Genomic DNA, 17,385 nt, shown 5'->3' on the forward strand with positions numbered 1-17,385 from the left:
GACCAAGAGAATGATTTGAAAAGGTCACCTTTAAACAAATGTTTATGTGCAATGAATTTCTGTACAAGCATCCCCAAAGTTCACTTGAGCATGCTAAGGGGAATTTTTTGGGAAAGTTCTGCAGGAGGGAACCTGCCAGTTCAGGACAGAATGGATCTTCTATAGCACAAACACCATAACCATGGGCTGACTCACCCAGGCAGAGAAACCATGAGATTGATGCTAACAACCTGATGCTCCTATCCCCCTGGTACAAATATGGAATAATTCCATTGCAGTCAGTGAGTTTTAGTCAGGCCCATCAGTTTAAAATAACAGCTGGATATTTTTCACCTTTTGAAGTTATCCTTTTAAAAAACCTTTGCAGTTCACTTTTCAGACAGATATTTACTTAGTAGCTTTTTAAAGCATTTAAGCTCTGAGACACAAAGTATTTAAAGCACACAGATAATACAGCGCTAGGGCTACCAACACCTTCAGCTGAAATATACAGCTGTTTTGGCCAGGAACCAAGACAAACTTTCCTTGCCCCAACCCAAAAATGACATTAAGTTCTAGTCCAAAAGCATATGCTGTCCACTGTGCTCTGAAGACCACCAGTCTGTGTTGCTGATGGCCTTCTCCAAGGCAGTCAGTTTCAGTTTCCAATTTAAAACTTTCCTATGCTTTAAATGTGTGAAAGAGGGATTTTGATACGTTGTCCACCAAGAAAATCATTATTTTAACAAAAATAACATACACGAGAATGTTCAAATAAACGTCTTATTGTGCTGTGTGTGTGTCTCCTGCCAATCCTTGCTTTTAACCTATGCACTGGGTTGGAGGCATGTTATTCAGCCCTGCAAAAGTATGGCACAGCATCACCCTCTGTCCTTTGTCAGGAGCTGTGCGTGCACATTTCCTAAGGAAGAAGAGGGTCTGTTCCTGCAGTGTGCCAAGACACACGCACCAGGTCCAGCTGACCCACAATTCGGAGACAGACTGGCTGACTGCCTCAGAAGGGGCTTCCCAGGAACTGTTCGGATTCATGGGAAGTGAGCAGCAGAACTGCCTGAAACACAATGTGCTGATGTTGTGCCCTCTAATGCCAGAAGTACTGCTCTCCTCATGTACTGCCATTGCTAATACATCCTCCTTGGAGACAGGACAGTGGCACGGTCTGAGTGTTCCCATGCTACCATGAGGATAATCAAAGAGACCATGTCCCAGAACAAACTGCTGTCAGCAGAGCTGCTTTGATTTAGCCATTTTTTATTCCAGGGTAATTTAGTCTTTAGGCTCAGCCCAGGAATAGCTTAAGCCCAGGATTAGCCCCAGGAGGCAATGTGCCACCTCTCAGACACAGCTCTGCCTGGCGCCACCAGTCGCTGGCTTCCTGTTTTCCCTGTGCTGCCTGGTATGTTAGTTCCATTTCCTGCCCACCTGCTCTGGTGGGTGGGAGATAAATAAGCACCTACTCTGAGCCCCCAGACTCAAGATACAGTAGTCTTGCAAGGCGGAAGGCTGGTTCTTACTCCCCTGTGTAAGTGCGTAGTCATAGTCTAGCCCTAAATGTTTAGGGTCCACCCTTGCTCCCTATGAAGTCAATGGGAGTTTTCCTACTGACTTCACAGGTAGCAGAATCTGGATCAGGGAGAGGAGAATTTCTGAAATTTGATCATTTGGGCCAGTGGTTCCCTTCTCTTCCTTGATCTCCTTCCCCATTTTGGACTTGCACTCTGTTTCTCATGCCACTCCCATGGTCTCACCATTATGTGCCTGGCAAGTTTCCCAGGAATGAGTATTAAATTTGGAGTTGGTGCCAATGCTATTTAAACTATAGACAAAACCTGGGTTAAGTCAGACAAGAATGGGGGGGGTCTGATCTTTGATGATAATATTCACTAAACCTTAGATGCTACTCTAGTCCATGCATGGTAAATGAACTCAAGACAAAATATGGATTTCTGCTTAACAGGAATGAAAATTCAACCTTAGTAAACTGACATGAACATAACGTAGTATCACCCTTCCGAATTATTTTTAAAAGCACTACATGGATTTACTAACACTAAAATACACCATGAACCAGCCCCTGGTGGTACAGGTACCATTTTATTTTACAAAACAAATGTAAGTCATTCACTTAATCTTTGGAAGTGTGCCTATATTGCAGGAGGAGCGCGGTTCAGAATGTTTTCTTCAGAAAGAAATAAGGAGAGAAATTGATCCCCAGGGAAATCTGGTGTGGCTACTGCACAGTGTCAATGGGCCCACAGAAGGAAGACTGCCATGAAAATAGCAGTGACGGGAACATGCTTCCATGTGGTATTTCCTGATCCCATGTTGTGAACCGCGGTATCACCTTTGCTTTGCTGATTCAAAAGTTGTTTGTTTGAGGGAACATCATCCATATCCAAATCATAAGCCAGCTCTGAAAAGGAGAAAGAGAGAGATCGTTACTGAGCACAGTGTACCAACATCTGGCCTGACTCTCTGTATGGATTCTATATTATTATGGGACGGCCTAGGGTCCTCACTGGGACTGAGGCCCCATTGTGCTGGTGCTGTACAAATACCCAGTGAAAGAAAACATATTAACTCCATTTTTCAGATGAGTAAAAAGTGCAGAGAGATTAAGTGACGTGCCCAAGGTCATGCAGAAATTGAACACACATGTGCTGAGCCCTATGCCAGTTTGCCAACCACAAAGCCATCCTTCCCCTATGGAAAACTCCCTGTCATTAGGGATACCACCAGATGCTCCCAATGGGTGAAATCCACCTCTGTGCACAAGGCCAGCACAGATTTATGCTCTGCTCAAGTCTCAAGACCAGGCGTAAGGGAGACCTAAGTGGCAGCTAGGCCCTGAACTAGTTCTCAGCTCGATGGCAGAGGTGACCCATTGAAAACCTGCATAACAGATGTAAATCTCATACCGGGCCCAGCCTAGCAGAGTTTTGGCAGCATATTTGGTAACATTAACGTAACATCTGCCACAGCGGCAGGGACTCAACAGGTGGGGTCTATAAAACCACTCAGCGCTGGCTTCGTTTTGTTCCCATTGGATTTTTTCTCAGCAGGGTGGGAGAAAGGCCACCACAGATATGAATGGGGGAAGAGCTGGGCCAATGCTGGGCACACTTGAAAATACCACCCAATGTGAGCTTCTCACATACGAGAGCGTTAATATCCTTTGTTCTTCCCACGGGCGTTAGAAGCATTGATCCCTCCATGTTTGCCCAGTGCTTCCTGAACGTCTGTCCCTGTGGGAGTCGGGGGCTGCAGAGGGGAAGGGGTGTCACTGGAGAGCTATTGCCAAAGAAAATCAGCTGGGCTTTGTTTAAAACAAAAATTGTGTCTGCTTCCACACCGCCCAAGTTTGCAGAAGCGGTGAAGAAATCCCTGTCACACTAGTTCAAAGCAAACATCCAGCATACGGCCGATGCACCACTTACGTCCTATTAGAAGAGTTTAGGCAGGATGGAAGTGGTGCACTGCTCAGGCCTTGCCTAGGGGTGAATTTCACCCCCTTTTTCTTTTTTAGCTTTAAAATACGCGCTCTCTGACACCTGTTACGTTGTCTGTGCACATTTTCAAACTGCAGGGCAGTTAGAGCAAGGATACTGTCACCGACCAGATGCAAAGCAGGACCTAGTATTGTAATACAGGAACCTCCAGACTAACAGCCTCCCGCTCAAAGGATGGGGAAGAATTCTTCTCAAGCCAATGTCCCATGTAAAAGAAAACCCTCTTCAAATCTCGGAGACACCTGCGCAGCTCCAGCTGCTGCCTGGTAAAGGCGCCTGTCCCCTGACAGTAGTTGCAAAGTCCCATCGAACAGTAAATCCTAGATGCCAGAAGGGACAGAGGGAAAGAACAACAACAAAGCCAGACAGAACAACCCGAACGGGGACCATTTCCTAATACTTGGCTGGAGAAGAAAAAGCAAAGGCAGCCTTTGGCCAGCATCGACAAAAGCCTCCCAGACCTAGAGCCGATTTGCAGCAGTGGAGAATCAGGCCCTCAGTGCGAAGGGGATGTGGAGTTTTCTAGGCTATGCGGATGGGAGGGAGTGCAAAGTTTCCCCAGTTTGTTTTTCTTTCTGCTTTGCATTTTTGTTCTTGCTTTTTCCCTCCATCTCTGCGCTTGGGGCCAAGCCTCCCACGATCTACTGTCCACTGCGAGCCAATTAACCCATTGCTAGGGAACACTGATTGCATTGTCCTATTTCGTGTCACTAGAGGCGGAGTCCCGCTGATTTACACTGGCTGAGACTCTCGCCCTCAATCCGTTCAGTGGCTTGGCTCAGTCCCCTAAGACAGAGTCAGTCTGGATCACCACTTGAGCAGACCTAGGCACTTACTGGCTAGTGTCAAAACACTCGCCCACCCTTGAGAGAGAATCCAAGAGACTAAAACACTCAAGCAAAAAACCCAACCCTATAAGCCTAATAAACATCACTGCCAAAGCAAAGACACAGACAATATGTCTTAACCAACGTACCCACACACACAGCAAAGCAAAGCAGAAAGACATTAGCACGGCAAGCGAGTCAGTCATCAAAGGAAATAATAATCGACAATTATTGAAAGGACACACACATGTGCGCACACACACAAATGCCAAGTGTCAGTCTCTCTAACTCATCCAAGAGATTCCCACTGATTGCCCCCAAATTGTCTTCTCCCACAGTCCTCTTTTGTATACGTTCTCTTGCTCCAGAGAGCTGAGTGCAGATCCAGCAGCGTGTGAGGCAAGCAGAGCTGTGATCCTGAAACTGGTACGCAGATATAGCTCATCTGTGCCCTGTAAGAATAAAACTTCCATCGGCCTTGCAGCTTTAAGGATTCAGGCCCTCGGGAGACAGAGAAATGGGAGATAGCATCTTTCACCTTTAACAGCTCAAATTTATCCCAGGTCAGTAGTGACCAAAAATTGTTACTATAGCATGACTCTTTGGTGACCTGTGTTGAACGAAATGGTCTCAGTTCAGATCTCAGTGGAAAGGGATCTGCATGATAAAATCCAGAAGAACACTGGCAGTCTCAGCAGACAGGCCAAATATATTTATTTGTACTGTCACAGTGCCTAGGAGCCTTGCTCATGGACCCGGTCCCCTCTGTGCGGGTGCTGTACGAACACACAGCAAGAAGATACTTTCTGCCCCAAACAACTTACGATCTACGTATAATGCAAGAGGCAACTGCTGGAAAGGCAGACGGACTGATGGGGGAGTACGAGTACGGACTCAGTGAGAGACAGGAACTTCAACACACGAGCAGCCTAACTGGTCGAGTTTTTTGTAGGCTTCAGGCACAGGAGAATTTTAAGGAGGAATTTGGAGGAGGACAAGGAGGTAGCTTGGTGGATGTTTATGGGAATCACCTCCCTGTCAGGAGCAGCAGCAGGGGAGAAAGCATAAAGGGGCTTGTTTGAAGCTCTAACAAGTTGGCGATGGAAGCCAGCATCGTGGGTCGACGGGAGGCGGCACTGACATCTCAGTACTGAAGGAGAGACGATAGGTAGAGTGGGGATTGACCATGAAGGCCTTTGAAAGTGAAGAAAAGTAGCTTATTGCCCTTGGACATCAAGAGGTGGTCCCATCAGTCAGGTTTGAGTCACAACGGTAAGATAGCACAACTGTTGCCTCTGCCATACCTAATCCGTGGAGAAATAAGCATTTTAGGCTCCAGAACTGACCATTTGGTACCTTTCACATGGACCCTGGCCTGAGAGAACAATGAGAGATCCTGTTCCTCATGGCAAATTCCTCCTTGGGATCCATGACTGAAGCAGTTCTAGAATCATTTGGAAATACAGACTTCCTACCCAGAATGTTACGCGCAGGCACAAGTGTGAGTGAGGTTAGGATGATTTCATGAGCTCTGCTCATGGGTAAGGCTAAGCTCGTGTCATGGATATTTTTAGTAAAAGTGAGGGACAGGTCACAGGCAAGAATGAAAAATTCACGGAAGCCATGACCTGCCTCTCACTTTTACTAAAAATATCCATGATAAAATGAGAAGGCTGGGCAGCTGCGGGTGTTCTGGGAGCTCCAGGTCCCCCTCTGCTGGGGGCTCTGAACTCGGGAGCTCTGGGGGTCCAGCGGACAGCTGCGGTGGTTTCCGGGCCACCTGGAGCTGCAAGAAGCGGTGGAGGCCCATGGCAGCAGGGAGCTCAGGGAATGTTCTTGCCGCCCATGGCAGCGAGGAGTGTTAGGGATCTCCCCCCTGCCCCGCTGCCCGCGGTGACTGGGAGTGGCGGGAGGTCTGCCTGACACCGGTGGCAGCAGGGGACCCTGCAGCTCCCAGCCAGGGCTGGCTGAAGTCATGGGGGTCTTTGGAAGTCATGGAATCCGTGACCTCCGTGACTAAATCGCAGCTTTACACGTGAGCCACTCTTCTAAGACAGGGCCCCTCAAGCAGTTTGCAGGAGGGCAGAGGATACTCAGGTAGCTGTCCAGGAGGACTGCCAAAAACAGAAGGGGGAAATGAGCTGGAAAGCAGGGGGTTCTCCAGGAAGACCTCACTTGGGTAAAGGAGGTGTCTGGGGGTGAGTCAGGAGGGAGGTCTGTGAGGTCCTGCTGGGAAGGCAGCGAGGATGCAGGCTCAGGCTGCCAAAAACAGAAGGGGGAAATGAGCTGGAAAGCAGGAACATTCAAACAGCAAAACGTTAAGCTAGCAAACAAGACAAAAATCTCTGAAAGCTGTGCCTGTAAATTTGGTAAAGGGATATCTCACCATGAATGATGATCTCTGTCAGATCAGCGGCAACGGTTATGGTCAGCTTTCAGTCATGAAATACCACTCTGGCATAAACAATCATCATATTTCAATGCAGTTTAATAGACATATGGCTGAATCTGCTTAAACACCAGCAACTTACATCTTCACTTGCAACCTATTTTCAGAGGAATGATTACATGGTTTGATTTAATAAATAGGCAATTAGACTACTTTGCAGTTAGCCTTTTATGGAATAATCAAATGACACCACTGCTGGTACATTATTCCACTAGAGTAATGAAAATCTAGCTAAGAAGAACGGAAAATATTTACCAGTAATTGCTGTTTTCTGAAGATTGTTCTCATGTACACCCGTACTCCCACCACTGGTGCTTCTGTGTATATAAATATTCCATTGCACAGTTTTCTAAAAAACATTAAAGTGCCTCTCCAGACGGTGGTGCATGCCTCTCTACTGCTGTGGCAGAGTCCTTACTAGAGCCAGTCAACATTTTTTCCAGTGGAATGTTTTTCTGTCAGAATTGAAAGTGTCCACACACGTGTGTTGATTTTGACAGAATTTCATTCAATTTTTTTAAAAAAAGATTTAATAAAGTCCTTCTCGGAGCAAAACATTTTGATTTTTTGTTTGAAATGATTGTTTTTAAATTGATTTTTCACATTATACTTAATATAAAAAGTTAAAGGTCCAAATCAAAACATTTTGATTAACCTTAAAAAATGTATTAAAATTTTATTTCATGGGAAATTTTGAAATTTGATAGTTTTGTTCCAATTTGGACAGAATCAATTTTGAATTGGTGGAATTTCCTGCAAAATGGAAATTCTGCTTGCTGCATAGCAGTTGTCTTTACCAAATGTCATGGTTCCTCTTTGGCCAAATTAAAAGGAAAAAACAGACTTTGAAAAAGCACACTAAGAAATTCAGAGAACTGGTAGGTAAGGTGCCATGGGAAGAAATCTAAGGAAAATGGAGATCAGGTGAGCAGGCAGTTTCTCAAAGAGATAATATCAAACACACAACAGCAAACTATCCTGATGCTAAGAAAAGATAGGAAGAATTGTAAGATGCCAATCTGGCTCAATCAGGAACTCTTTAATGCCTAAAAATCAAAAACAAATTCTACAAAAAGTGGAAACATGAACAAATTGCTAAAGATGCACAGAAAAGTATGTAGGAACAAAATCAGAAAGGCTAAAGCACAAAACCATTTATTTCTAGCAAGGGACATAAAAGACAATAAAAAGAGGTGCTATAAATATATTAGGAACAAGAAAAAGACGAAAGAAAATGGAGGTCCACTACTTAGTGGGGAAGGAATGACATCAAGAAGGCTGAGGTGTTTAATGTCTATTTTGCCTCAGTCTTCACTAAAAAAGTTAATTGTGGCCAGATGCTTGACACAATTAATATTAACAACAAAGGAGGAGGAACAAAAGTCAGAATAGGAAAGAACAGGTTAAAAATATTTAGATACGTTAGATATATTCAAGTCAGCAGGGCATGATGAAATTCACCTGCAGGTACTTAAGGAACTAGATGAAGCAATCTCAAAACCATTAGCGATTATCTTCAGGATCTCATGGAGGATGGCAGTGCAACTGTGTGAAGCGGCTTGTTTAGCAAATTTCTACCACTGCCCAGCTACCTTTGAACTTCTGTGTCTGGGTAGAGCTTTGTTTTAAAAAGACTCTGTGTTGCTTCCTTCTCTAGGTATATTTATGGCTGATTGAGTGTTTTTAGGCAGATTGATTTTGTTGTTGACTTTTGTCCCTATTTTATTGCCCGATTTTCATGACACAGGACATTATAGCTAATTTTTGTACGAATAAATAGTATTTTTGTAAATGTATATCTGCTGTTCTGAGTCCATTCTGCTTAACTTCCAATAAGCCTGTGGTGTTACAAAATCTACTTCGCTACCCTAGTCAAACAATCAGGAGGGTGTCCCTGGGGTTACCAGATAACCTATTTCGGGCATAACTCTGTTAAAAAGAAGCTTAACAAATGAAATCAAAGTTCTAAAACACAGAACCCAGAGTAACTATTTTCCCAAATCAGATCAATTCCTGAAATGGCCCCCGAGAGAGGCAAAAAAAAGGATATTGTATTGATCAGAATTGTTGCCCTTATATTAGTATAGACATATACAGTGCCACCTACGGTATATTATCCTAAGCAAACCTGTGACAGAGACTTACAGTATCTAAAAAATGTCACCTCCAAGGAAAGGGGGGCGCGGGGAACCAACTACATACTTGAAATAATTATAAGAATAATCCATCTGTGTTCACTACAGTAAAATAACCAAATAGGCTTCTTATTCACTTTCCTACTTTTACATCTGCACTTTCTAGCTATCCCCATCTTCACACTTGTAAACTGTCGGAGTTGTTATGCACCCTGTAAAATGCAACAGTTTCTGCTACAAAGCAGCCTTTTGGTTTTGCAAAAGAGATTTTTTCATTTACACTCCAAAAATCTCTGTCTGCTTATAATCAGTCCAACGCTGTCCAGAGGGTATTTCCAACAATCTGTACTAATTACACACTCAGTCTTCATTTGTTTTTTGCCCTTCTTGTCCTCTGTGCTGCAGATTAGATAATCTGCTTAAAATAATAGTCAATCATTAGCACTGCTGGTGTTTCTGAGGGAGGTTTGGGGGTTTTTTTTACATGCAAACAGGGCATACTATGCAGAGTCATCTACAGTCCTTACCTAGTTTATGAAACTTCGCCAGCTGAGCACAAATGACTCCCAGTATCTTTTGCAACAAAAGCTACTTCTAACACAGAGCTGCTGTGTGTTTGCTCCTAGCACATCAAAAGCTGCAATCATCATTCTTGCTGCAACATGCAGTATGGATGACACCCATGAACGACGTAAACTTTAAAATATGGGCTTTCCAGGTCTATCGAATGAGGTGTGACATTCTGCCACAGATTAGTATTAGAATTATGTGTGTTATCTCTGCATGAGTTTATCAGGTACCAATCATTATAACACCCTCCTTCCTGAACAGCAGTAATTTTGGAAGCATCTTCAAAGTCAGTTAAAGCAGAGTAGATGGTTTTCGAGTTGGCATAATAAGTTCCATTGCAGCTGGCATAAAAAAGCCAGGAGGATAAGTATTGGCATGTAGGCAGCATTATAGCAGGCATGCACACTCATGAAGAAACCATATTTATGCCTGGTGAAACACCATAAATGGGTAATGTATTTTTAAGCAAATAAATGGAAGCAAATGCCTTGCAAGCAAAGGAAAATGACATCAAAGAGGACAATGCGTTGCTAGAGCAGGCTCCCCGAGACCGATAGCCAGATCTCCTAGCAAAGCTGGGAAAGAAGAGCGATCTCTAGATGCCAAAGCTAGAGAATGTCATTCCACAGCCAAGCATCTGGGCCTTTGGCTGCCAAGTTTGCACCAGCAGATGGCTTCAATGTTGGACCTAATATAGTAACATCCAATAACTGATGTCCAGGCATGAAAACTGCTCAAAGTGAGGCACTTAATAAATCTATCAGTGCTCTGCCACTGTGCTGGGTGTAGCGTGAGCTCTCTCTGCTGAAACAAAATTATTTTTGTCTAACACCCTGGCTCCTAGAATGCGGTCTGTGGAGCACTAGTGGTGCACGAAGCGCTTGCTGGGGACACGGTGTCAGCTCTCTTTGCAGATGAGAGAAACTCAGCCGACACCAGGGCAAGAGGGAATGGAGAGCAACAGTGTGGCGAAATGTTCTCAGAGAGGACACAACGTGTATGACATCAACAGTAGCCAGAAATAGCGAGAGGGTCAGCCCGGAAAAGTCGGCCCCATGCACTCTGCCACCATTACTGCTCCACATAAACACTTGCTGTCATTGTCAGATGGATGTTATGAGATTTTGGCATGGAGGGGCTGGAGCTTCCCAGGTGACCCCAACCAAGATAGGATGGCCTACAAGATACTTTCTCTATTCATAGAATCAGAAGACTGGAAGGGACCTCAAGAGTCCCCTGCACTCAAGCCAGGACTAAGTATTATCTAGACCATCCCTGACAGGTGTTTGTCCAACTTGCTCTTAAAAATCTCCAACGATGGAGATTCCACAACGTCCATAGGCAAGATTAAGATGTGGTCTGCACTTAGGAAAAGTTTGGTAAAGACTGGAGCACAAATGTTCAGGGCCTATTAAAGATGAGCACATATTCTAGTACCATAACAAAAAAATATGATAAGTGATGGACAGGGTAGTAAGTACCTATGGCCTGACAGTCGAGTGGTGGAACAAGTGAATAGGTTCCCTTACTCAGGGAATCTAATTACATTGGATAGAAGATGTGACAAAGAAATTCAGAGAAGAATACAGTTTGCCAAAACTGTATTCAGCAACTTCCAAAGACTTCTATGTTGTCGAAAGTTAAAACTGCATATCCACACTAGACTGCTTAAGTGCTACACAGGGTCAACTCTCCTGTACAGTTTTGAGAGCTGGACACATAAAAAGGACACAGAGACGACTCAGAACATTCGAGTTTTGGTGTTATAGAAGAATGCTAAAAATTAGCCGGATAACCAAAACTACAAACAAAGTGATGACGAGAAGGATGAATTTAAAAAGAGCACAATTACTTGACACCCCTCAGTAAAAGAATAACATCTTTTTGTTGACATGTAGCTCACCAATCGTACAGTGCTTCGCTTCCATATTCATACTATCCAGCAAGATTGCAGGCAGACCAGGAAGAGGAAGAAGAGAGTCAGAAACATCGGAAATATCGTCAGATGAACTGGTATCCAAAGGAGAGTGGACGTTTTACAACTCTGTAGAGACAGTGAAAGATTGAAGATGGTGGCCGACAACCTCCACAGTGAAGAAGAAGAAAGAAAAGTCAAACCACTGTAGAAAACTGCATTCATGCCAATAGCTCTGCCCTTATCTCCTCCTACACCCCTGCAGTCCTATCTGGGCCCTTCGTTTCCTTTGTACCTCTATCCACAGCATTACTTAGATCTAGAACATCAGCCCAAAGAATGTATGTAATGCTTTCCCCGCTCTGTTCCTTCAAGGAGCTGAAATACCACCTGTTTCTCAAGGCACTAACGTTACACTGACCATCAGCCAGTTGTTTTGGTGATTGTATGGGTCTGCATTTTACCAGCTTGTGGTCTTACATGACTAGTCTTTGGGAGCAGGGAACCTGTTACCCGTCACAGTTCTCTATCTGGACACTATGCAGTACCCTGAGTCTCCTTACAGGAAGAGACCTAAAGAGCTCATTGTGTGACCAAAAAGAAGGTCAAGAGATGGCTGGATTACAGTGTACAGGTATCTTCCTGGGGGCGGAAATACTGACACTAAATGGCTTTTTACCCTAGCAGAGAAAGGCAGAACAAGGACCAAGGGTTGTTAGCAGAAGCCAGACGAATTCAAATTAGAAAAAAGGCACACATTTTTAACAGCATGGGAACAAACTACTCAGGGAAGTGGTGAATTCTCCATCTCAGGATGTCTCCAAATGAAGACTGGTGCCTTTTGGGAAGACATGCTTTAGCCAAATACAATTTACTGGGTTCAATACAGGGTGAAATTTAATGGCCCATGAGATGCAGGAGGTCAGACTAGATGACCATTTGGCCTGAAGACGTAGGATTCTACATGACCCTATTTACTGGAAGGTATCAGTGTATGTACATCTCACGTACATGCACACATCCACAATTTATAAAGATAGACAATTTCATTAAACTCCACTTCTTACATTAAACAGATGTAAGTACTGTTGAGAACATCAACATTTCTGCTCACTCCTACCCCAAAATTACAACACCGTGGCTTTCCAGTACAAACAGATACTTAAGCAGGAGTATGTATTTGCATGTTTGGCTTATAAAACTGATGTCAAGTAGGCTCCTTGTGCATTCTTTACACACACACACAATTATCCAGCGGTGCTGTACCATGATACAGTAGGATACCACTGCACATCTGCTCCTCCAGGAGACCCTGAATGTTCGTAAATAGACAAGAATGATTGTATTTTACCGGGGAGAGTTTACCCCGCAGGCTGTCAGTTATAATTCACTAACTAGGGCATGGCATATGCTGTGCCAGTCCTGATTCTTGTGCATGTCTAGTCATATTTTGAATGAGCATCCAGACTGTCACAGAGCATCTATGTGGTTTTGTGGTTGTGTCTCTCCACCTCCTCAGCACCAATTTATGGGGCGTTCCTCTTGGTTAATGGTGAGAAAATAAAAATTCATCTAGCCACTACAGGAGGAGAGGGAATGAAGGAACCAACAAAGAACTCCACGAGCTAAACACCACTCATCCATCATCTGTGATCTGGCCAGAGAAACTCCTGCTCAGAGGTGAGGTGAGAAATAAAACTGCCTTCCTGGTAAGAAACCCATGTGAACTGGTCTCAGATTGACTGATCTGAAAACCAAAAGCCCCTTCTGACATGTACAGCTCATGAGCTTCTGATTGGTCCATGGCATGTGCAAACTGCCCATCAGAACATGCTTTTACGGACAACCCAAAGGACACATGTATTATTCCAAGGACACGACTGATTCTGGGTGAAGATCACCAAGGACAAATACAATGCCATAGCAACACCTCTGCCCTACGTTGCAGTTGCACAAGACAGCTACAGGTGGAGACACCACACAGTGGGTCTCCACCTCGCTCATGTGCCATGGAACAGGTATCCACCCAGCCCCTCGAGCCACCTCTGGGGTGGGGGAGGGATGGCACCCATGGGCCCAAGATTCCATGATTCAAGGGGCAGAAGGCCTGCAGCTGTTACGCCATAAGTGCTACATATAAGTATTATTACTGCTTCCCCTCCCCATCAAGTAAAGGCTGTTGGGGAGGGGATGCCATACTGCAGTCCTGTCCTGACCAGGGGCGGGGTGGGGGGTATATGCATTTTACCTACATAAAGCTTTACTATTCTGACCTTACGCAGGTTAAGTGCATTTCACCCTAAGCGACCAACCAATTATTTAAGCAATGTCCGTGCATTCTTTGGCTGGACCTCCATTATATATGCCTCACACAGCGACCTCCATTCCTTCCGATATCACACGACCCCATTTTCCAAAACCACTCTGGTCTCCAGAGCATCCATTATGAGCCGCTCCCTTGTTTACTTTGCAAGGAGCACTCGTTACATTGTTTTTCAGACCTCAGTGTTTTTCTGGGTTTACCCTAAAGATAATCTGGCACCTGCATTTGCATTAATGATTTTTCTCTGGCAGTGAGTGAAAGAGTTCCTGAGTTGCTCCACAGAGTGGATTAAGGAAAACAGGTTTAGCAAAAGGACTTGGTGTAATCTATTAAAAATTAACACATGCCATTTGCATTAACTGGAAGCTCTGGAGTCCTTGTGTTGTAACAACATAGGCCAGCAGTCTACGGGTGCACTGTCGGTGCAAGTGCTGCTTCCTGATCTGCACATGTTAAAGATTAAAGGGGGAGGAGAGAAGCAGAAGAGGGAGGCACATGGGCAAGAGCGAAAACTAAGAAGTAGGGGAGAGAGAACACAATAGTACACACGGAAAGCAGAAAACAAAGGAGGGGGGAGGGGAAGAGAGATTAAGAAAAAGGGCAGGAAAAGGCAAGATAAATGACAGGAAAACAAGATGGAGATGTGACGACCACACCACCTTACTGTGCATGGAAGAGATGGGGAGCATGCAGGGGGTGGATCAGTCCCAAGATCCATCTAGCCCAGTATCCTGTCTCCCGACAGCGGCCAGCACCAGATGTACCAGAGAAAGCTGTAAGAATCCTGCTGTACCAGCTGTGGAGTAATCTGCCCCGACATTCAACCTCGTCCTGATCTCTAACAGAGAGCAGCTTATGTCCTGGAGCTGATCTCTTCATATCTGTTCGAATAATGCTGTTATTCATTATGATCACTCTGGCTATTCTTGTTATCCATATAAATGTCCATTTTGAGTCTTACTGAGTTCTTGGCCTCAATGTCATCCTGTGGCAATGAGTTCCACAGTCTAATTGCATATCATGTGAAAAACTATTTCCTTTCATCCGTTCTGAAATGAACATATGTGCTAAACTTCCAGCGGAATAAATCCTAATTGGAAGAGTCTTATGGAGAGCCAGGTGTCTTCCCTTGAGACCATCCGCTCCAAGCAAAGGGAAGTTTTTCAGCTCCTGGTCAAGAAACTCACTATGGTTCCACTGAACCTATGAACATTTGACATTTTTCTTTGTGACTCATTATACATGGAAACTAGACTTGAGCCTTGTCCAGGAGTTGGCAATTTTGGTTCTTAGAGCTATTATGTATAACATATGGGTACCAGAACCATGTCCTTTTGATGAGAGAAGGCCCGTTGTAATAATTGGGCCTACATATTTACCCTAATTGTGCACTCAACTGTGAAAAATAACGGAAAGTTCATAAAATGTCACAATAACTTAGAACAACAAACACTGATGGGAAAGGGTGCAAAAAGAGACAGTGAGAGACTGAATTCCTCCACACCAAAAGGCCTATTGATCTAGTTCAAGGATTGTGTAAGGGCGTGCCTGCTAAACAAGAACAGCATAAGAATGAAAAGCAATGAGCCAAATGGGGTATGTCGGAAATTAGGCCTCATCATTGGACAGAATGGTGAGAAGATGGGCCATTCCCCACCCATCACTGCCTTTTCAAGTCCTTAAGAAAGGGGGAAAAGCCGGCTTCTGTGGCAGGGGTTGACTGAAAGACAAAAGAAGAGGATAGAGCAAGATTCACCATCACGGCTTCCACCCCGACCATCTACTGGGACCATGGACCTTCTTCATCTTAATCCTGAGAGATGTCCTGAATAGACCTGGCCAGAGAGAGGGAGTCATGTGAAATCGCCTTGTCCACTGGCTCTGACTAAAGCCCGAACACCGCCCGGAAGATGAGATTCTGTCATGCGCTCACACAACCTGTGCATCCTTTCCCCACCCCACCCTATTTCCTTTCTTTCCTAGCCCTCTTCTTTTCCCTTTTGTTTAACCAGAGTCTGGTTTACTTGGCCAAGACTGTATATTTTGCAACACTGATGTAAGCCCATGACCAGAAAGACGGCTAAATGCAATGCCTTTCCCAGTTCGAGGCGGGTGCAAGGTTCCCAGATCTCAGAGTGACTGATAAGACCGTGGGCTGGGCCTACATTTTTCCAGCAGTGAGGCTGCAAGTGAGAGGCAACACCAGAGACAGAAGCTGCATTTTCTAGCTGTTCTTTTCACTCCCCTCCCTCTTACATTTGTGTGCATCTTGTTTTATCTCAAAGCAAGCAGGATCAGACTTGAACTACAGCTCCAGCCCATCTCAACTAACTTCTTCTCTGTTCTCCCAAAGGACAGTTGTTATCATCTTTCCCATCAAACAAGGGGAGATTCTTTCCAAAAGCACTCTCCAGAGAAAAGGATAGGGAACAGGGATGTGGTTAAAAGGAAAGCCTTATCTAATACCTCACATTTCAACGCTTTAACCTTCTCTCCAGCCTTCTTTCCTGTGCTTTTAATAAACAGTCCAAAAGATTTTTAATGGTGTGTTTGCTGTGGTACTAAGCAGGCTCAGGTGTCTGTATATCAAACCCCAAACCTTGATTAAAACTGTTTAACGTTAGACAGTCACCAGGCCATGTCAACACCTTTTGGGCCCTGTATTCCATCCTAATTAATACAACAGGACCCAAGACTTTATGCAATGTATTGATTTCATCAGAAACCCATAAACACCCATCATCCCCGTATACTTGGAAGGAAAAAAACCTATAAGTGCTGCCTTTTCATAGCTACATGTTGGAACATGCACGTAAATCAACTTCCTAAAATGCATAATTAGCACTGGCAATCTGTCAGTCAGATTCCAAGGGGCAAGAATGGTCAATGCCAAGGAAAATATCTATGTTAAGTATTCGGACTATGACCCAGGTATGTAGGATGGTAAACAATCAGCTGGGTAAGGACATACCTGCTCAGCCCACGTACCCTGCCGGCAGGTAACCTCATGCACAGCGGTATGCAAACATCTGCTACAGGCTTTAGCTTTGTCTCAGCTACTGAAACATTCCGGGAGTTCTTGGTATTCTTAACCCCACCGGATCAACTGAGTGGATGAAGATAAAGCTGGTTCCTATTCACTTTTGGAAAGCCAGGCTAACCAGGAGGTATGTTTTCAAAGCTCTGTGCAGGGTAGAAGCAGCAGGTGGCCCATTAAAGTCAGTGGGAGTTGCAAGGCTAAAATAATGTACAACTTTTTAAACAGTATTAAGCTATTAAAAATCCCCACCCTGTATTCAAAGAATGTTAAAGCAGCTGACTTCAATCTATAAACACACAGAAATGCCGAATGCAGCATAAAACCTTTTCTTTACCTGACTTCCCTTTGTTATATAGAAGAGGAGGGTTCAGAGGAATCTTCCCTTTAAAAATAAATGGTACCAAATGGTGTAAAGTAAGAGCTATGTGGAACTCAGCAGACTCTGTAGGCTGCTCACTGGAACCTTTCCCCAGTTTCAGTTTGCTCCAAAACGTCCGTTAGTCTATAAGGTGCCACAGGATTCTTTGCTGCTTTTGCAGACTTTGTCATGGGAATGGATCCCCAGCTGAGGCCTGGTTTCAGAGCAGAACCAGGTAGCTTTGCATGGTTTCAGTGAC

The 17,385-nt window shown here is 44.4% G+C and overlaps 1 protein-coding gene across 1 annotated transcript in view; it reads right to left on the bottom strand.

Annotated features, from left to right (window-relative positions):
• Nucleotides 1-2,075: 2,075 nt before the first annotated feature.
• The window catches only part of GPC3 (glypican 3), a 270,979-nt gene continuing 255,669 nt past the window's right edge, over nt 2,076-17,385 (bottom strand). Inside the window, exon 8 of the mRNA XM_050964411.1 lies at nt 2,076-2,413. Within this exon, the coding sequence (XP_050820368.1) occupies nt 2,244-2,413 (170 nt within the window). The 3' untranslated portion in view covers nt 2,076-2,243. The remainder of the gene's footprint in view (nt 2,414-17,385) is intronic.

This window comes from Gopherus flavomarginatus, chromosome 8, assembly GCF_025201925.1.
Source record: "Gopherus flavomarginatus isolate rGopFla2 chromosome 8, rGopFla2.mat.asm, whole genome shotgun sequence".
Lineage (NCBI taxonomy): Eukaryota > Metazoa > Chordata > Testudines > Testudinidae > Gopherus > Gopherus flavomarginatus.